Below are 21,301 nucleotides of genomic sequence, written 5' to 3'. Positions count from 1 at the left end.
GGTTATCGGCGCTGGAGAACACCGCTGGGGTACCCACGCGTTTCGGCTGGCGCCGTCCCGTTCGTGGGGCATCCCTGGGCTGTTACCTCTTACCGGGGGCTTCGTGCTGAACGGGCACAGTCGCTGTGCTCCTCCCCGGGCTGGGGGGACACGGGACAAGCTGTTCGCCCCCGGGCGGGCAGGGCCGTGCCCGGCTCCCGCGGGTGCCCCATCCACCCACCGGGGTCCCGCCCGTCGCTCCGCGGAGGGGCCGGAGCCACGGGGAGGCGGGGGGGAGTGTGTGTGGGGGGTGAGGGCGGCGTGACGGGCGTGGGGAGCAGCCAGTGCGCGGCGAGGGGGCCGGGCCGAGCCGGGCCGGGCTGGGCTGGGCTGGGCCGGGCTGGGCCGGGCCGGGCGGCATGGCAGGCTGCCCGCCGGCGCGGGGGGCGGCCGTAGCCGCTCGCCCTCCGCCATTCATTCGGCCGCAGGCGGCGGCGGCTGCGCGTACCCGCCCGCCCGCGCCCCGCAGAGCCGGGGGGCAGCGCCCCGCGCCCCGCCATGGCCGACCCGGCCGTCAACGCCCACCTGGAGGGCATCATCTCCGATTTCGAAGGTGGGTGGCCCCGGGGGTGCGGTGAGGGGGGTGCTGCTTTTTTGGGTTAAACGGGGAAAAGCGGGAGAAGTTGTCTACGTGCCCGGCGGGGCAGCGCGGAGCCGCCTGCGCCCCTCACCGGGCTGGGGCCGCGGGCGGAGCGGGGCTGAGCCCCACTCGGGGTCCCCCCGCCTCTTCCCGCTGCTGCCGCCCCGGAGGTGCCCGGGGGGGGGGGGACGGGACCTGGTCTCTGCCGGGACCTCGCCGCGGGTCGCACCCGCCCGGGCGGGTCGGGCTGGGAGCATAGCCAGTCCCTGGGCAGCCAGCCCCCAGCCCCCCGGCAGCCAGCCCCCAGCCCCCATGCCCGGGCAGCTGCCGGAGCCGGGGGTCGGTGGTTGTCGGGGCCGCCGCCGGGCTGCGGTGTCTTTTGTTCGGAGCAGCGTTGCGCCCGGGTGTTATCTGCTACGGCAGGATCTTACGGGATGTTTTTCTTTTCCTTCCTTTCCCAAGTTGGTTTATGTAGATTTTTAGCTGAAAACACATGCCTGACACGCCTAAAAGTCTGTGAAACCCCAAGCACCGTCCCTTCTGTCGACTCTCAGATTTTGGATGCAAACGTAGCCCTAGAGTAGCTGGAGGTGGATAACGAACCCAAGTTTCAAATATGTCCATAGCGGGAGCTGCCCGCCCTAGAAAGCTTTGCAGTTGTCCCGTGGCAGAGCTCCAGCTGCCCGATAGCGTTGCCTCGCTCTCCGATGGAGTATCTCCTTGCAATCCCCTTGGCGTGCGGACAGGGATGCCTCCTCCCCGGGCGTCTGTGGTTTTTGCCCAGCATGCTGGCTTTTTCAGGCAAAAAAATAAGCTAGCGGAGAGAGGCGTGCTGCTGCCAGATGGGTATGAGAGTTAAAGACAGGCAGAAGAGGGGTGGGGGGTTGCGTCTGAAGCAGGCATTGAGAGATCAGCTTGGGGGAGCTCATCTTCCTGAGCAGAGCTTTGGAGGAGCAGCTCCGTCCCTGCGCACTCTCACATCCTGGCAACGACCCAAACTGAGCTTCGTGCAGTGGTTTCTAGAAAAAAACCCCTAAGAAATAGTGGAGATCTGGGGGCCGCGGTGAAAGCTTATCCAGGGGCTGTGCGTGTAGCTATAGGCTGAGGCGACTTCCCTGTCTCCTGGTGAATCCAGCCTTGCCTTCGGGAAGGAGCGCGGTGGTGTTTTTCCTGCTGGGTAGCTGAGGAAGCTGAGAGTACGAGGGTTCCTCTTCCAGGTCAGGCAGGAAACAGGTGGCAGAGCTGGGGTCTCTGCAGCCCTCGTCGTAAGGTTTAGCCACATTCACGTTCTCTTTTTTTCCAGACCCTGGGCTTTCTTCAGCTAAAGTTGGGAGTGGAGGGCTTAGCAGGAGGCTGAGAGAAGTCACGTCCCTTAGGAAGATTGGGACTAAGAAGTGTTGGGACACAGAGAGTGACCCGAATACGCCATTTGGCACTTGGGGTTCAACGTCGCCTTTGTAACTGTCCTTTGGGGACTCGTGAGCTTCCCCACCGCAGGGCTCCCGAGCACTGATGTAATTACAGCCTTTCCTCTCGCCTGCCCCAGTTGCATTTAAATCTCTGAAGAATGAGTAATTCCCTACTTGGATATGATAAAGGCTCTGCTGTGAGCCCTGGGGCAGCTTGTTCGAGCTGTGTGTGCTCCTTGGTGGCACCGAGCCGCTCCGCAGTGCGATTTTTTTTCAGTCCATGGAGCGCTTTATAGTTCCTGCCTGTGCAGAGGGAGAGGCTGGGGAAAGCTCTGTGCATTTGCAGCCAAAAGGTCTGGCCTTGCCCTTGAGCAGGGATCCGGGCTACTGTTTCACAATTTAATTAGTTTTCTGGGTTGTATAGCAGCTTCCCAAGAACAAGGCAATTAATTTCTAGCCTGTAGGGCAGGAGATGCAATGTTCGTGTCTGCTGGGTGGGTATCTCAGCCCCAGGCAGCCCTTGGCCAAGCAGGAAAGATCAGCCAAAAATACGCGGAGCAGAAACACCAGATCACCCAGCAGCCAGAGCCCTCTTTGTTCTTGCCGGTCACACGCTGCCTGCCCTCCCGAATCACCCTGGTCGCTCCTGCCTGCTTTTCTCGTAGCATCCCTGCCTGCTTTCCTTATAGCATCGCTCCCTGGCGTAGGACTGACAGGTTTCTTGTACCTGCTGGGTTGCAGAAGGCAGGGAGTTGGGGGCTCGGCTGGGGGCTGCTGCTGTGGGACCTGCCGGCCTCCGTGAGCCCGAGGAAGATGCAAGGGCCTTTCGGGAGGGGGAAGGAGTACAGGATACTCAATTCCAGTTTAGTTTTCACATCAAAGCAGCACGTGAGAGGGAAACGCAGCACAGCAGCGTGCGTTCTTCCTTGCGCCCAATGATGTGATGGGAACGGCTGCATCCAGGCAGCAGTACGCGTGTCCTGCGAGGAGGGCACTAATCCTGCTTGTTTGACTGGCAAGAGCTTCCTCGTCTCTAATGGGGGAGAGCATTATTAGGTCTGTGGTTTGCCGGGATTTACAGAGAATAATAGTTCTGTCCCCGGGTTTATAGATTTTGGCAGGTTTTTGGAAGCGTGGCTGGTTCAGCTGTGGTTGCGGCAGCGCTTCCCAAGCTCACCTCTGCCTCGGAGGGGGCTGTGGGTCACTCAGCTCCCCGGAGTCTCAGACACGGACCCCTGAACAGCGAGGAAGGGAACCTGTAGCAGTAAATCAAGCTGGGTGGTGGGATGCTTGTGCAGCGTGTTAATGTTGTGTGAGCACCAAAGCATCCTGATCCCACTCAGGTTGAGTAATACGGGAGCGTTGGTGTCTGTGATGATCAACTGCGGAGAGAGGCGGATGTTCCTGGTCGCAGCTTTGGTTGGTTGTGATGACACCCAGAGATAACTCTGCAGCATGGTACTTGGCTTCCTGCTAAGGATTTAAAGTACCGTGCACTTATGATCTACTACCTCGTAGTAAGACAGAAGAGATCTGCTCCGGCCCCTCATCCTGGTGGGATGTGGCTGCTGCTGAGCACAGTCCCAGGGGTAGCTGAGACACATTTTTGCTAGCAATCGCTGATGCTGAGTTGGCAGCAGTGATGCTGAGTGCTCCTTGCCTTTACCAATGCTGTCAGTCAACACCAGGTTCGTTTCCTCGTAATATTGAAACACAAGATGTCATAGCGGGTGCAAGCTGCAAGAGGTGGTAAATGCAGAGTGAGGCTGTAAGTGCATGGCAGGGTGGTGTGGTGGGGTTCAATGTGATGTCCGAAACTAGAACCTGGGGCAACACAGGCTTGCAGCTTTGCTCTGGCAGAAACCACGGGACCGCCTTCGTTGATGGTCGTTAATCCCTGGTCTACTCGTTCCCTGCAGCCCAGCTCCCCTGAGGACCGCGTGCTCGCTGGTGGGCGAGCCTTGGCAGTGCTGCGGTCAGCGTGGTCATCTGCTGCGTGGGGCTGGGCACTGGGGTCAAGGAGCCTCCGGCCCTGCCAGGACACGTCAGTGCTGATAGGAAGGCTTCTCTGGTTGTTTTATTTTTTCTTTTTTTTTTTTTTCTTCCCCACTATTGGACGCTTTCACTATAGACACCTACTTCTTGCACCACCCGACGCAGGGTATTTCTAGTATTTCAGCCACAGATTTTGTCTCCAGGAGGTACTGACTTGTGCTAAGTTATGTCTTGGTTTTAAAAGTTATTAAAGACAAAAAAACATCAGCCAGGTTGTTTTCAGGAGGTGGCTGTATTAGAAATAAGTTTTTCTACATGCATGAATCTCATGGGCTTGTCCTTAAAATTTACTTGAGCAAATGCCCGGGATGTCTCTGGGACACGTGGCCACGATGTGTCCCCCAGGCTGCTTGGGGCTGGCATGCCTGCTGCCTGCTGCCGTGGGGAGCAGCTGCTGCCCACGTGCTGCGGATGCTGGGACTCAACCCTGCTGCTAATATTAGCAGGAACGCGCCAGAGGGATGGTCACAATGTTATGTGGGTGATGTGGCTTGAATTCAATATGGTGAAAAGCTCCGGAGAGGGGATGTGCTTTGTATTTGTGTAAGCGTCTCACTTGGATTCAGGGTCTCTCCTGTAAGCCCTGGCGTGGGTTTGCAGGATGAGTGCTCGCCTGGGCTTACACACGTGGGAGTGAGCTGGTAGTCTGGGTGTGTGACTGACGGTCCTACGTGTGTGGAGGTTCGGTGCCTGGAAAAAGATACGCAAAAAGATCTTTCAGATTGTATCTCGGATCATCTCAACCCTAGGAGTGACGCAAAGCTTCTGAATGTCAATTGTTGGATTTCCTGGGCTATCACAAGAAATTGTGCTGTAGCTAGGCTCTTCTGGTACTCTTCATCACCAGCCCAGCATGGGTAGAGCCCACGCTGCTCTCCCAGCTGATGGATGTAGCGTGCTGCTCCGAGGTAGCTGGTCACCTCAAAGCTGGTATCCTCAAAGACAAGCTTTCAGGCACTTTGGAGAATTTTCTTTCTTTTCCACTCTTTTTATCTATGTTTCTGAATCTGAGACAAAAGGATGGGGTAGGTGGGAGGGTCAGGAGCTGGGGGAAGGTGCCTGTGGGAAGGCAGAAGTTGTGTCTTCCCCAGCAGAAAGTTGTATCTTCTCCAGCAGAACTGGCCTTTCAGTCGCAGAGTGGAAAAATTGTGTCTGCCTGGTTACAGCAGTGGAGACCTGCAGTCGTGGTGTTTTGTTTTGGTTTTTTTCCCCCTGTGTATATTTAGTTCCTTGGGAATAAAAAGGTTGTGAGGGAGTGGGAAAAGGAAGAACAGGACGTGGATCTCTCCGTCCACGTGAGCTGGGCTCTGGGGATAGCCTCTGGCCCCGGTTAGGATGTAGGATCATCCAGAGGTCGTTGTTTATAGTCATCTTACGCGAAGAGGGCTGGGCTGCATGTCCTTGGGGACGGGCAACCACTGCAGCATGGAGCAGAGTGTCCTTGGCTCTGCGTCAGCATGGAGGGTTTCCAGCGTTGGCTGGTACAGGTGAGGTCTTGCTGTCCGTTTGAGATGAGTCTTGGGCAAAGTGAGCGCAGTGTTGCGCTAATCATAAAGAAACCTTTCAAAAGTGGCTGGATGGGAAGAGACAAAGAGAGGATGAGTCTTTACACCAGGGCCAGGGTAGCTAGTTTGGCTGTGCAAGCGTACTGCTGGTGCCGGGACGTAGGTCAAGGTTTTGGAGCGTGAACATCATAGTGGCTCTTTCAAGCACTCGCCAGTCTCTAGGATCTTGGTAGCACCTTTCCCTTAGTAAGAAGCTCACCTAAAATATAATAATTCTCCAGCTTTACTCTTTGCTCACTGCCTGTTGGTGGTTTATGCCAGTGGAGTGAGTAGGAAGCACCTCTAGAACGTGCTGGGTCACGCCTAATGTGTTTGAGTGACCTGCTGCTAAGTGAGAGTCCTGGCACCTCCGGCTATCCTGTGGCCGCACTGTCTGGGTGCTGGTTTAATTTCTGTTTTGCAGCCATTCCTTCCAGGGAGCTGCTCAGCCCGTTTTCCCAGGAGCCAGGACCCAGACAGCAGCTGCAAAAGCCTGGACTGAGACTTGTCATCAATCCAAAGACAATAATGGAGACTTCAGAGTCCATAATCACTCCAGATATTCATGTTTCTAACTGATAATTGATATTTAAGGCAACGTCTTTCTGCAGGACCATTACCCAGGCTCTTTCCCTCTCCCAACCTCCCTCCTTCCCTCCTCCTCTGCAGTGAGCTCTAGCACCTTCTTGGTCTTTAGAGGTGGGACATGGAGGCAACAAGCCAAGTGACCCTAAATCCCAGTGAAGCTTGTTTGAAGCCTGTAAAATGAGTGGATGGGTCCGAGTCCAGTTCCTGATGGGGATGTACCTGTTTGGTGGGGGTCAGAGTCCATCAGAGGAACTCTTCGTGGGACAGGGGTGGGCTGTCACGCCCTTCAGCACGGGGCTAGAGTTGTGTCATTTCATACCTGCAGGGTGTCATTTGGTCCTGGCACCCCTCTGCTTTACCCATGGAGGCATCAGCAGTTTGCATCCACCTGCTCTGCCGTGCAGGAGAGCCCTCCTCACTCCCTTCCCCGCTGCACAAGTGGTGCTGGTGAGGAGCAGCCCTTGGGCAACGAAGGGGTTTATTGTTGTCCTCAACGTATTCTGAAAAGCTGCCCCCAGATTAATGAGAGCTCTTCTCCTGATGGCTGTGACTCAGGCTTTTACCCTGATAGCTTTTGTGAGGTTGCTGGACGGAGCTCAGCACTTGGGGCTCCTGGGGACACCTTCGGAGCGGTGACCCAGGTGCAGGGTCCGTCCAAGTTGGCTCTTGGCTGGTTTGCATGCTGAAAGGTGAGACACCATGGGTGTCATGATGGTCTGTCCTCCTCATCCTCCCAGTGCTTCAGCAGATGCCCGGTTGCTGGCACCCAAGTTAGGGCAAGTCGGGGTGGGGTACCAACCTGTTGTCTTGGTGTAGGCACCACCGACGTCAGGCAGCCTCCTGTGGATTGTAGTGCAGGGGACACCGTGACCACATCGATCTGTGCCACCGTCTTCCCAGCAGCAGAGGTGGCAGTTTCAGTAAGCATCACAAAATTGTGCAGCCCCTTGCTCCTGGTGGGTCGGGTGCTCTCCAGCTTGCCCCAGCCCTGGGAGTCGTGCCAGGGGTTAGCGGTGAGGGCATGGGCACACAGCGTCACGCTGGCACTGTTCTGCTGGACTGGTTTGGGAGGGAAAGAGCATGGAGAGACCTGGGGTTGGGACATCAGTCTTTCTTTCATCTAGTCATTGGAAGTGTAAATATGGGGAAACGTGAGAAGGATGGATTTTTTTTTTTTTTTTTCCTTTTTCAAGCATGTGTTTAGTTTACCAGGGAGGACAAAGGAGGAATGGTCTGCTTTCTGCCAGCCTTCAGGATGTTCGGACAAGTGCTCACATTGTGGTGCTCCCCTCCAACAGAGACACCAGAGCTGGCTGCAGTGGCACCAGCAATCAGCGGGCAGCACAGGCAGGGCTAGCAGGCAGCACAGGCAGGGCTAGCGGGCAGCACAGGCAGGGCTGTGGGCCTGAATGGCTCCCGGGTCCCTCCTTTACCCTCTTTTACTAATTTACCCTTTTCTGTAGCTTTTTAATCAGCGTGTTGCAACACCACCCATCAGAGCGTCTTCTCAAGCGGAGCCTTAATCACTTAATGATTTAATCACCGAGTCCCCCGTCACTGGTCGCCCACCTGAGTCACCCTGGAGATGCCCTGCGTGGGTGCCGGGAGCCACCGCGACTCGGGGGGATGGTGTCTGGGTGCTTACGGCTTCCTCCACCCCACGTGGTACCAGCGTGGAAGTTGGTGGTTTGGGGTCTGCAAGACCATCTGCATCATACTTTTACCTTCTGGGTAATAATTTTAAGGTGTTTTAGAAATATTAGTGAACCAAACCAAATCTGCGGTCCCCTGGGAGGCGCAGAGAAGATTTATTTCTCTCTTCCCTCCTCCCTTTATGAAAGGAAACTGGAGCACAGACCGGAGGCAAAAGCTGCAGAGAGCCTGTGGCAGAGCCAGTAATGTAATCTGCTGGGCTGGATACCCTGTATTTTATGTAATTTTCTGTACAAGTATGAAATGAATATAAGGGATGTAAAATATACTGGTCTGATCTGGAAGCATTTTGCTGAGGGTTAATGGTTATAAAAACCAAAGTGTAATGGAGAATCAAAGCAAACACGTTTCTAGAACTGCATTAGAGGGACTGGAAAGCTGGGATTTTGAATTAATCTGAGTGTGGATTTTATGTTTTTCTATTCTTAGTCCCAACTTTGCTTTTGCCTGTTCATTTCTGGTAAATGAGAGTTTGCTGCATCGGTCTGAGGCTGTTTTGTAGCTTACTGCGTGTGAGTGAAATGCTGCTTGAAAAGCTTTGGTTAATGTCAGAGCCCTGAACTTGCATTTATCCTCACATTTCCTGTGTAACCCAGCTCTTGGTACCGTTTGCACGGGTGAGGAAGGCACTGCATATTGGCAGCACGTTGCCAGCATTATCTTCTACGCGCGATTTGGGCCAGACCGCGCAATCTATTGCAACTTCTTTTGAATGCTGTTTGCAAGTCAGAAGAAGGATTTATCTGTGCATAAACCAGTCATGACCTGACCCAAGGTAGCACGAGAGTCATGCTATAACAGCAGATTGTCTTTATATATATATTTATATATGTGTTTATATGTATGTATTGCAACAAGGTTGGTTTACTGGTAAAAGAAAGGTGTGTAACCTCCTAGTGTGAGCACAGGGAGGGGATCCAGCAACCCTGATTACTCTTCTCTCTTACATTGGATGACTGGTAGCTTTGGAAAAGGTGCTGTTAAAGTTTCCTGCCTTCATTCCTCCAGATGTAAGAGAGGATCCGAATTTCTCGGGCTGTTCTGAAGCTGTTGGTGTACTCACAAAGTCCCGCCAGCACGTGTAGCGTTGCTTGCTGCCCGCACCGCCAGTGAATTTCCCATCTCAGCCCCGTGTTTTTGACCCCACAGAGGGGCTCAGTGCGGTTGGGAGCACCTTCTTGTTGAGGATGGGATAGAGATTTCACGCCTTGGTCCTGCAGCAGGGGTACAACTCCCTTCCCCTTCTGCTGCGGGACCTTTAGGTTTAGTATACAGTGTATATACACCCTATAGTTACATGAAGAACATCCTACTTGTCCCTGTAACTGAGCCTTTAGGTCACTAAAATGCATCCATCTCTGCTATGGATGGCAGCAGCTATTTAACAGCAGCGCGGACGTTACGCCAAACCCAGGTGGCCCCGCAGTAATGTGGGCGAACGCGCTCTGTGCACATGAGTTGAGCCCGAAAACCGCCGTGAGCATCCTGCTGCCTGGCGACAGGGGTCTGGGAAGCTTTAAGGGCCGTGAGTGGTTAATGCTGTGTTGGGTTTCCAAGAGCTCCTTGAAAGATGAGACCTGCAGCCTCCCCCTCCTTCCTCCCCGGGAACAGGAGGTGACCATCTGGTAGCAGTTTAGAGAAAGTCAGCGCTCTCAAACGGTACCATTGTATCGTGTGAAATAACGGGGCGCCTGGCTGCCCTGGTCCCATAAGGCTCTTATGTGTCGAAAAACCCAAGAAAAGCTTTCCGTGCTTAAGCAAGCAAGCAAACGTAACCCCTGGGTTACAGAGACCACGTGAGGGACAGAGGATGTTTAATGGGAAGCAGTTGGGCGCTGCGGCCGCGGCAGAGCCCGAGGCTCCGGTTGCGAAGCGGGTCCCAGAGGAGCCAGCTACCCTCGCTGTTTATTTTGGTCTCCTCCCGAGCTCTGTGCATAGAGGTTTCCTTGTATAAAGCATCCCCTCGACTGGGTATTCTGTTGAAAAAGGGAAGAAAGAAGGAGCAGATGTTCCCTTGTTGACCCACCCTGGGTCCTGCGGGGTGCCCGGAGCTGGGCTGCGGGGTGGGATGAGCCACGGTGGATGGCGTGCCGTGTCACCCCAGTGCAGTTACGCATCTTCCCACCAGGACACGTGAAGACCTTGGGCAGGAGCCAGAGCTCTTCATGGCATCTGGGCATCCTTGGCTTGGCTGGGACCCCCAAGGAGGGACTCATCATCTGGGAGAGGAGCGTGTAGATAGAAGATGCCAGCCATGTCGCTTGCTTGCAACTTCTCTGGAAAAAATCTTGGCTGTCGTATGAGCTACTGGGATTTGAACTGGACCTCTGCCCTCTCTTCCCAATTTGCAAGATCCCTAAAGAGTAGCTTTAACTGGTGGCGTGTGACCTGCTGGTGCCTGGCCATGGGGTGACCGGGAGGGTGCAGCGGCCGCACCGAGCAGACATCCCCAGCGCTGCAGCACAAAATAGAAAGACATGTAAATATTTTGCTACTTCTCAGGCCCTGTGCTTGCCTGGGGAGCGTTCGAGCCGGGGATGAAGGCATGCATTCGTTGCCCCAAAAGCGCCTGGCTGGCAGGGACCATGTTTGGGTCAAGACTGCGGGTTTGCAGGAGCTGCTGCCGTTGCGCACAGCAGGCAGAGCTGCCTGCGTCAGGTCTGTCTCGGAAAGTCTGTGCCTACCTCATCTGCCAGGATTAATATTGGTATTTTTTAAAGCTGGTCCTGCCCGTCTGGCCCTGTGGAGCAGGGCTGCAGCTTGGTGATGCTGAGCAGAACGCTGCTACCTCGAGAGCTTTGCAAAGGTCTCATCCCCAAAGGGACACCGTGGCGAGTAGTTCCCAGCCCCCCCGGGTGTGATGGTCGTGGGCAGAGGCTGGCAGGGGCAGAGGTTCCATCTGAAAGGAAGTGCCTGGAAATTGCATTTTAGGGGATTTCGGGCTTTCCCTGCTGTGGGAGGGGAGCTGCTGCCTTCAGCGATGGTGGATTGAGCCAGAGCTGCCTGAATTGGCTTGGAATTTGTTAAAAGGAAGCATATGTCAATGGTAACACCGGTTTGTGCTCGCGCCCCACGGCATGGGCACCTCCAGAGGAAGAGGAGGAAGGGCGATGCTCGGCACCTCCGCCTCTTTCCCTGCCAGCTGCCTCCGACACCGGCCAGCAGATCGGCTGCTGCTGGTGGGGCTGGGGAAGCCCTGCTAGCACTGAAAATCCCCTGGAAAACATCATAGCAGGGATAACCCTGCTGAGGACAGGGACGCCTTGGCCCAGGGTGTTGGGGACAGGGAGACCCAGAGCCCCACGGGGACCTGGAGCATTAGCCACGGACTGCTGGCGTGGGACCCCAGCAGTGTGCGGGTGGGAGTGGGGTGCGGGGCCCCGCAGCACTGCCCTGCCTTCGGCTCCCGGTGCTGTAATGAATACGCCAGCTTCCCCGCAGGAAGCCGGGAGGAGGGTCATCTGGAGCAGAGGCTGTTTACTTTCCTTTCTTGGCTCTGAGCAGGACAGGCTATTTTTAAGCTTTTTCTCTTTTTTTGAGAGTTGTTTTGCTTCCTGAGGTCCTTTTCTCTTCTCTGTGCAAGGAGCAGGAGAGAGGCAACGCTGAGCAGGGGAGCTGCAGCCGTGCTTCGTCCCACCGAGGGCCACCATCACTGAAGGTGGCATCCCTGAGGATCATACTCATGGCAGTGGGTGTGGAAACACAAACTCTGTGGGTCACAGTCCCTCTCCTTTCTTGTGCACGGGATGTTTGACTGTCTCCAGACCACGATGGACTCAGGGCAGTGGCCAAATGTGCCGGCAGGAGAAGCTGGGTACCAAAATCCCCGTGGAACCAGAGGCGCGAGATGGACACCCCATCCCACAGAGAGCCACGGGTGTGAAAGGTCTTGGATTGTCCCCAGGCAAATCAGTGACACCATTGGGGCGGGAATGCCTCTGGGACCTGGGAGTCCTTGTGATTTTGCTGTCAGAAACTGCTGAGCCATTTCCGACCCTCCCTTGGGGTGGTGGTTCCTTGCCCAGCCCCTCAGTACCCCCTTACTGCCTGTCGGGGCCACAGCGCTGGCACGGGAGGTGTTATTTGGATGGCTTGAGTCCCCTGCAGCTGTAATCGTGGTTTTGCAGCTCTTCCTTCAGCTTTTTTGAACCCTTTCACGTCTGCGCTTTGACCTTTTTCTCCTTTCGGCAGCGAGGCCCAGAAAGAGCTGGAGAAAAGCCATTTTGGGGTGTTGTATTCAGTCCAGCCCTTTGATAAGGGCAGGCGATGGCCGTGCTCCAGAAAGACCGTGCTGGTGGTGGGCAGGTTTACCCTGGGCTTGGGGCACTTCGAGGGGTCTGAGATCAAAAGGACGGACCATGTGCAGCAGCTCCAGCATTGCCGTCCAGTGACCCACCACCCGGTCGCTGATGCCACCATTGCTTTTGGCAGTAGCAGGGGGACTCAAAGGACCTGAGATGATGGAGGTGGCTCGTGCAATGAGTCCCGGAGGTCAGCGCAGCTCTTTGTATCCAAAGCTTGTTATTGGGTCAAAAAGAAATCCCCAAACCACGTGGTACTGAGAAATTTCCAGAGGGATGTTCGTTAAGGAAAGATGCTCGCCAGCGTTTCCTTTGCTATCGGGTTCCTTGAGAGCGTTTACTTTCAAACTCTTCCTCCAGACACATCTGTCATGAGGTTATTAGGCTGCTTTGTTGAAGGGAATAAATGGAGACCGAGCTGGCTGGCTGGAGTAGTGACGAGCAGGTTTTAAAAGCCTGACGTGGACGAAACTGAGATCCCATCCATCAGGGAGCTGGCAGTGCCTGGCCAGGCCGTGTCCTCCGCTGCTCTTGCCCACCCGGCTTTGCTCGAGGCCAGGGAAAGGCTCCCCATCAGGTCATCCCTTCCACTCCCTTTGTTTTCCTGCAAAATGGGAACTGGGCTTGACTGGTGCATTGTTTTAAACTTGAATTTGGGGGGAAAAATAGCTGAAATGTTATTTTCTGGATTAAAGGTATGATGGAGAAGGAAAATGATAGACAAGTCTGTGCTGGAGAGTCTGAGCTCCAGCTTGGTTTTGGAGACCTGAGATTTATGGACACGTTGGAACAGCTCTCAAGTGTGGGACATTTTTTGGATGAATTGTTCTGGGGGTGCTGACACGGACCTGCAGTGCCCGCGATGCGCCAAGCACGGACCGTGGGACAGAGGTTGCTGCAGAGAGCATCTCGCCTCTGCGAGCGCGTGGTGACGTGGCTGGGAGGGCTCCGCGGGATTCAGAAAACAGAGCGGATAAAATGGAGGAAAAGGTTCTTTATTTTTCTTTACTGCCTCCCTTCCTCCTTCTACCGATGTCTGAATACGTCTGAGATGCAGGACAGACCGTTTTGTCACTAAGCGCCCTTCGTGGGGCCCTTCCTGGGTTTTACACGGTGGATGTTACGTGTTGTGCTTTGGTGCTTTCCTCTCTTTGTCGCTGTAAAGCGGCTGCGGTGCTGTTTCCATCCGGTTAATACTGAGCGAATCGCCCCGTGCATCCCTCCCTGCCCACGCCGGCCGGGACCCCCTCCCCAGGAGCCCGTCCCAGCACCCCAGCACAGAGGGGGTCCCGGGAGGGGCTTTTGCTGGGTCACTATTATGGAGCATCCTGGGGAGGCTCCTGGTCCCAGGCTCTGCAGTGCCCTTTCTGGCTGGGTTTGCAGCCTGACGTTCGTATTTAGCAGGTTTTGGGTATTCCCCTCCAAAAAGGAGAAGCAGCCCAGAGCCTGTATCCTAACGCTTTAACCCCCGTGCGCCTCCCCGTAGTGCGGTTTGTCCCACACGTGAACCCCAGCTCCGAGGGTCTTACTTTCCTCACCGTCTCCTTTGGGACCCCTCGGAGCTGCTGGCACGGACGGGGCCATCGCTGTCCCCAGCCCCTGCTGCCCGGGACGGAGGCAGCCGCATCTGCTGCCTGCCCTGCCTGGAGCGGGGGGGGGCGGTGGGTGTCAGCAGCTGCGTTTGCAATCTGCTGGCGAAGCAGAGCCGGGGCGGTTGCCACGTGGACGGCCCCCCTTCCCCGTCCCGCCGGCTGGACCCAGCCGTGCCAGATGGCTCCTCTCCAGTGAACGGATGTGTCCGAGGGATGGAGGGTCCCCGGGTCTCCAGGCCCCCTGGCCCTGCCCCGGGGGGTCGGAGCAGCCCCGTGGAGCAGCGGAGGTGCTTCCTGCGTGGTGGGTCTCCTCCAGCTGCACCCCAGGGGTGGCTGGGAGGTGGGTGGACAACCCTGGAAGAGGGAAGGCTGTGTTCCAGTCTCTCCCCCCCTGCTCTTGGCGTCTTGTGTGATCCCAAGCCTGGGTTTTTGAAGGCTAAATCTCACTGATATTGTCCTCTTGATGTAAAGGATCGTTACTGATCGTTAGTAGCGTGGTTGTCATCACGCTGAGGCTGTCACCAGTCTGGCTCAGCCTCGCCTCGTGGGAGCTCCTTTGGGACTCTGAGGCTCTGCCTCATCCTGCCCCAACCCCCTGCCTGCCTGGGTGCTGGGTGGCACGGGGTGTGGGTGGCCCGTGGCGTTTAGATGGGATCCAGCAGCGGTTCTCTGTGTTTCCCCCCCTTCCCGTGCAGTTCAGCCTTTCCTTTCCACCTGGCTGGCTCCTGAGCGGAGCAGAGGGTCTGCTGGGCTTGAGGGCGTCTGCTCCTTTAACGAGGTCTGGAGTGGGGTGGAAAGGGCTGGTGGGGGACACGTGGATGTCCAGGCGTGAGCCAGGCCACGGTCAGGCAGCTACTGGCCTTCAGCTGCATGGGTGGGATGGGAGCACCACTTCCTTCGGCGATGCTTTGTGCCCCCAAGCCGAGGGTCTGCCACCAGCGTCCATCAGGTTTCCTTGGACACACTCCTGGCTCGGGGGGGGGTGTGTGTGTGTGTGGAGGGGTGTTTCATTCTTACGATGCCTGCCTGACCAGGGAGCTCTGCGTGCTGCGGGGACGCGTGTGACGGGCAGAGCCGAACGACAGGCACTCGTCTGAGCGGTGCTCCGCTGTGTGGGGGAGACCTGTGCGTCTGCTCTACTGCAGCTGAGAGCGCGGCCAGATCCTGCGCGGTGCTGGGGCTCGATGAAGGTGGGACTCTGCTGCCTCTTCATGCGTGAATTGGAACATCCAGTCTGATGTTGCTTCCGTATCTCTTTGCCTCCTAACTTCCCTGTTGGTAAAATGAGGGCGATGCTGCTGCTTAGATTTTGGGATGTCCCTAAGGCCTCCCAGCTGGCCCCTTCCTTGCGTCGGGGTCTCATGTCAGTGTTTTCAAAGCACTTCAGTCTTTGGCTCGGGTGATCTCTAGGATTGTTTCCAAGGAAATGAGCTTCTGTGGCTGCCACCTTAGTTTTGTTGCTGCATTTCTATGGATTTGGTGCTCTCCTGGCATCGTTTTCCTGTTCCCAGCTCGGATTTTGCTGGCAGCACTCACCGGGAAGCCTGTGTTTATCTGCACATCCTTTGGATGCGCGAGGGAAAGGGAGGCGTTGGGTGCCTCTGAGCCCTGCGCCGCGCTGTGCCCCGCCGTGGGGCTCCCCTCTGAGCACGCGTGGGGTGCGGGTGGCATGGAGGGCAGCACAGCGATGGTTTCTGCTCTGGGGCTGAATTTCCTGGCTCTGGTTCCAGCTCTGTTACTGGGTTTGTAACTTGGCTGAAGAAGCAGAGCCTGGCCCTCAGTCCCCACCTGCGTTCCATGGGGCTGTGAACCCTCAGGTGGAGGAGCAGGAGTGGGGTGGTGAGCCTCAGGCAGTGGCTGTAAGTGTCTCTTGAGTTGCTCAGGCGGATGGTAACTAACTTCTGAACTTCTTTTCATGTTTTTCAGCTCTGAAAAGATCTTTTGAGGTCGAGGAGGTAGATCAGTCTTCAAATTCCTCCACCCCACAAAGACGGACCCCAAACCCCCTCCTCAGGTCCACCGTGTCCAGCTCCACACAGAAGTTTCAGGAACTCGGCGCCAGGAATTCGGAGCCCGCCCGACATGCGGACCCCATAGGTCAAAGATCACCCAAGCCCTCTCTGAGGAGAGTGGAGCTCTCTGGACCCAAACTGCCCGAGCCGGTGTCCAGAAGAACAGAAATCTCCATTGACATCTCATCCAAGCAGGTGGAGAACTCCACCTCAGGGTTGTCAAGGTTTGGCCTCAAAAGAGCAGATGTGCTGGGGCACAAACCCCCCGAGCCCACCCCAAGGAGGACTGAGATCACCCTCGGCAAGGCCCAGGAGCCGGGTCTCCGGAGGGTGGAGGCGCCGGCATCAAAGATCCCGGAGATGCCCCAGAGAAGAGCCGAGACGTCCAACGCTCCTGTGCCCGACACGGCCACCAAGCGCGTGGAAATTCAGGTAGCGAAGGCTGCCGAGGTCCCAGCCCCGCCGGCGCGGCAAGCGGAGAGTTCGGAGCCTCCCCTGGCCGCTCAGCCTCCCCAGGCAGAGCCAAAGCCGCAGCCGGTGCCGATGGAGAGCCCACCAAAGAGAGAAGAAGGTGAGTACAGCTCCGGGCAGCTGCTTGGGTGAGACGCTGGCTGATAACCTGCCCCCGTCCCTCGCTGTGGGCTCAGAGCCCCGTGGGGATGCCGAGCGTTGTGCGCTGCTCTTTCGGCTCCAGTGGTGATGCCTTTGGAAGCCGGTCTTGGATCTGTGCTCAGATGTGTCTACATACATGGCTGTTGGCCTTGAGTTTATCCTAGCTGAAAGAGCTGTCAGTTTGCATAAAAAATGCTATCAAACCTATAAGGAAAATAAAAAAGAAAGTGCCAAAAGCCTAGGCGCTTGCAGAAAATGACACTTTTGCCAGCTCAGGCCTCGTGTGTGGACCCACCCGCCTGTGCAGCATCTAGAAAAGCCTCTGAGGTGCTGCAGAGTCGGTGGTTGTGGAAGCGTCGTTGTGACGGCTTGTTGTTTAGCGTTGTTGCTTATGGTTGTGGGGCAGAAACTGCCTCTTCATTAGCAGGATTCAGGGTTTTTTTTCGCCTTGGAGCCAAAGTCTAATAACATCATGGACCAGAGCCACTATTAAGCTGGAGCCCTGGCTTATATTAGCTCTATCTTGTTTTCAATTAATCCCGTATTAAAGCCAGCTTCCCTCCCCCGCCAGCCGTCATTTATTCTCTCTAATGTTTTGGAGACTTTTTTTTTCTCTTCTGGCCTGTTAATTATTTTTCCGGTCCTCATCACCCACGAGCTCTCTCCTGTGAGGGATGCAGCAGTCGGTCGGAGGGCACCACTTCCCCTCCCCACCCTGTGCCTCTCCTGGGGGTTGCAGGATGACGTGTGGTGGCCAAGCCAGGACCTGGGAGGTCCGTGCCTGGCCCCAGAGCTGAACCACATGCCCTTGTCTTGCCCCACCACGGGATGGTCCCCTGCTCCATCTCCTCACCCTGGTCACAGGTTAGTAATGGGGTCTGCGGAGAGGCCAGGTTTTGGCATAGGTGTATGGTCTAAAATCAAATCAGGAGTCAGTGGTGGAGCTGATACCAGATCCATAAGACTTGAGTGGTGTATGGCTTAGGTGTGGCTTTTCTGAGCTGGGTTTTAAAGGGTGGACAAAGGCCTGCAGCAGGTAGCAGGTTGGTCCATCTCCAGCTGGGCATGGCTGAGCTCCGAGACCCAGCCCAGTGATGGGGTTCAGCCTGGACCTCCCTTAGGGGCTCTCTCTGTCCCCAGCCACCATGTGCCTGGTGCCCAGGAAACCCATCTTCTCCTGTGGGTGGGTGCTCGGTGTTGTCCTGCTGGGCTTGGGCTGCTCGGAGCTTCCCAAGCTCTGAACCGTGGATGGTTGGGCACTTTAAGAGCAGAAGACTATCTAAGCTGCTGAATCCCCCAGCTGCCTGGGGAGGGGGAGAGGCAGGGCTCTTTGCATCAAAAAGGGCTCCAGGAGCCCAGGACAGCTGCTGGGGATGAATTTTACCCAAGAGCCCAGCTGTCTGGGGTCTGCCTTGCAGAGCGAGCCAGCCCTCGGTCCTGGTACAAAAGGGGCTTTCAGTCTAAATGCCTCCAAGAAGAGCTGGGAGACAAAGTTGTAGGGGTAGGGAGGGATCTGGCTCCTTCTCCCTCCATGTCAGCATGGATGTACAGCTCAGAGTTGCTGCCAGAGCCCGTGTCTCCTTCCCGGTCATATCCAACCTCCTTCCTTGCCATGACGTGTTGTCCTGGGCTGCTCTTGTGCAAGATCCCGTTGCAGGGTGCTCCTCCTCTTGGTCCACAACGCCCACCCTGGGGTGATGCTGGGCGGGTGGATGGCATCTCTGCTCGTCCCTGGTGTAAGCACATGGAGGGGTTTTGGGGAGGCTGCGCAGGGGCCCTCAGGGAGCCCTGCTGACCGGTGCAGGCACGCTGCTGACGCTCACCATCTCCACTGCAGCCCACCACAACCCCCCCAAGTGAAAACATTGGCTCCCTGATGTCCGCAGCGGAGACAACACGTGGCGTGAAGTCCTGCTCCCTCTCACTGCTCCCAGGGTTTGGGGCACCCGAGAGATGCTCCCGTGGCACTGGATGCCCCTTGATCCCATTGCTCGGTGGCTCTCCAGTGCAAACAGCTGAGCCGGGGATGCAGGCAGCTGCCTCCACCTGCCCTCAGCCCTGTGGTGGGACTTGCCTTCCCCCAGCTGCCAGGGCTCGGCTGCCTTGCCCTTAACCCCTCGTCCTGCTGCCAAAGGTGTGCGGGACAGTGTCTTGTGCGGGAAGAGGCCGGCCGGAGGAGAAGGGCAATCACAGAGAGCTCGGCAGTTCAGAGCAAACCACAAAGGAAAGGAGTAATTATAGCACTGAACTTCGTTAGGGTGGCATGGCGAGTGGCATGGGCTGAGCCTGCTCTGGAGCTGTGCTTCTCTAGGTGGGAGGAGGGCAGGAGGTGTCTTCCTGGGGTAGAAGAGCAAGAAATGTTCCTCCCCATCCCTGTTCTCCCTCTCTGAGTCCTCACGCTCTCCTGCTCTCCCTGGGGAGCATTGGCTGCGCTTCTGTGGGTTTAGCCTTGAGTTGGGCCATTGGTGACAGGGAGTCGGGACACGGGCGCACAATTCGGGTGCGATGTACCTCTGCACCAGCATCCTACGCGAAGCTGGACTCGGTGTCCCCAAGGTGGGACCAGGAAATGGGATGGGATGACCGGATGATGCGGATTGCTACAGCTGGCAATCTGAGCAGGGTTGTGCCGTGGGTGTAGGCAAGGGGAGGATACGCAAAGGGCAGAAAGAGACACGAGCAATTAATAATAAACATAAAAAAAAGGTGAGGGGAAGTGCTGTTTCTGAACCCGCAGCCTCGGACACTGCGGGAGTCTGTCTTCACTGCGTAGGACTCAGCAAATCTTAATATCCAAATGTGACCGCCCGCGGGTGGTGATAACCTCTGCCGAGCTCCTGCCGTGGGCAGTGGTTCGCTGCTGGCCCCGGGGCGCTGGCCCAGGCTGGAGCTGGTGGCCGAGGCCGTCGCTCCCTCGCACTGGCGGGGCAGGTCTGAGCAGGGTGCGCAGTGCCCGTGCCAGCACGGCCAGAGCTCGTTCCTCCCCGTAGCGCCGCGCTGCGGAGCTGACATGGCGGGAGGGGGCTGAGGCGGGTGGCGGGTGCCTTCGCCTGGCAGCTGGGTCCTGCTTCGGGGACCCTTGCTGGTGTTGCAGCTGGTGGGGTGCTGGCTTGCTCGGCCCCCCATCGCCTTCTGCTTCTGACCCTCTTCTTCCTCCCTGGCTTGTTTGGGAGCAGCAGCTTTGCCTGGGATGTGCCCCACGGCCCTGGGCAGGGGGGCAGCCCCACCGGTCTCCTTTCCACTGTGGCTGGGCAACGCAACCCGGGAGAGGAAAGGGGAATTACTGTGGGAGCAGCAATACTTCATCCGGAGACATCTGCTGCGCCTTCGCAAAGGAGGGATCTGGAGGGCTCCTCCTGAGCTGGATGCAGGACAGGCAAATCCTCGGGAAGTGCCGCATCGAGTCCATCGTGGCTAATTCTGCTGCGTCCTCCTGCCTCAGCATCCCCTTCCGCTGGTGCCTCCTGTTGCTCACACTGACGTTGTGTATACGTGGTTGAACAGCTTGTTCTTCTGTTGTTCTTCTGTTGTTCTTCATGCCTTGCAGCGTGGTGGTGGTCAGGGCAGGAGGGAAGACGTTATTGGTCTCAAAAAAGTTAATGTATTCCACTTCGGTTTAATAGTCTGTCTCTGCTCCCCCCAAATCTGAAACTGTTTGTGGTAAGGGCTCAGTTCTGGGATCTCAGGTGATGGATTAGAAGCGATCCCAGATGAGAAGTGAAAGCCAGTTTGATCTGATGATCCTTTTTGTCTCCACACAAGCTGCTGTGGTCACGTTGCCCAGGGCCCCGGGGACATCACGCTGCCAGCAAGGCAGGCTCTGCACCGCGACTGCTGCCTGCTCCTGCCCTCACCCCGGTTTCCTGCTCTTGGTGACTGGTAGGGCCACGGTTCTCCTCCCCCATGGTCCTTTCTCACAAGAGTGCTCTGGAGCTTGGTTAGATAAATCAAGGCAGATACAATAAATAACGGGAACGTTCACCTAAAACAGGGACTTGACCTTCCTCTGCAGTAGCCGTGTCCCACCATGGTGATGTGCAAAATGGTCTGAACCATCTCTGAGCTTTTTGCTTTTTTTGGAGTCTTTGTCCCATTGCTGCCTGATGCCCCTCTTTGAGACAGCCACGCAGGGTGCCAGGTGCCTCTTAAAAAGCAGCAGGGTCCCCCCTCCTGTTTTGCTGCAGATCAAGCAGGATGACATCAGGAGAATGAAGCAATTCAACTTTTTCACTCTTTTTTTTCCAACCTTGGACCCCTACGGAAAACCTTTTCTTTAGAACTTGCTATTTTAGAAGCTCCCTTAGAGTTGAGCTAAAATTTAAAAAAAAAAAAAAAAAAAAAGAAAACTTTGAGATACTCAACTGACCTGTTGCTGTGTGCTGGGGAAGCCGCGGTGGGGGCTGCAGCCCAGTGCCCCCCCAGCCAGCCTCAAGCTTCCGTCCTGCCAGGGACACCCAGGGACGGAGAAGCAAAGCCCACCCGAGCCTTGGGGTGACTTTTCTTCTGTGCTGTCCTGCAAGGGTGCCACTGAGCACGGGGCTGGGCTGCCTTGCTGGAGCTGGGGGTTAGAGGGATTTGGACGACTGTTAACACAGCGACGTTCCCCGCGATGAAGAGGCCGAGCGGAGACGCAGTGAGTAATCATTTCCAGCTCCCCGAGCTGCACTGCAATTTAACTGTACAAAGAGATTAAAGCTGTAGGGAAACATTTCCTTAAAACCAGCTGACACATTTGGGCTACATTACGGATAGTCTTTTTTTTTTTTTTTTGGTTGCTGTTGTTATTTTTAATGGGGAAAGTGCCTACAGCCCAAATGGAGGGGCTGAGTGGGAAAGGCAGAGTCCCAGTTTCTGAA

At 56.3% G+C, this 21,301-nt stretch overlaps 1 protein-coding gene across 6 annotated transcripts in view; it reads left to right on the top strand.

The window, feature by feature from the left end:
- Positions 1–21,301, top strand: part of SEPTIN9 (septin 9) — a 142,073-nt gene that overhangs the window by 66,585 nt on the left and 54,187 nt on the right. For 5 of the 6 annotated variants that reach the window (XM_054846462.1, XM_054846465.1, XM_054846467.1 and 2 more), the window contains one exon: positions 15,748–16,404. In XM_054846462.1, coding sequence (XP_054702437.1) covers positions 15,748–16,404 — 657 coding nt within the window. Of the gene's footprint in view, positions 1–383; positions 593–15,747; positions 16,405–21,301 lie in introns of those variants that run through there. The other variant, XM_054846464.1, reaches the window with a different exon arrangement.

This window comes from Grus americana, chromosome 18 (genome assembly GCF_028858705.1).
Source record: "Grus americana isolate bGruAme1 chromosome 18, bGruAme1.mat, whole genome shotgun sequence".
NCBI lineage: Eukaryota > Metazoa > Chordata > Aves > Gruiformes > Gruidae > Grus > Grus americana.
This window is presented reverse-complemented; position numbering and strand designations above follow the sequence as displayed.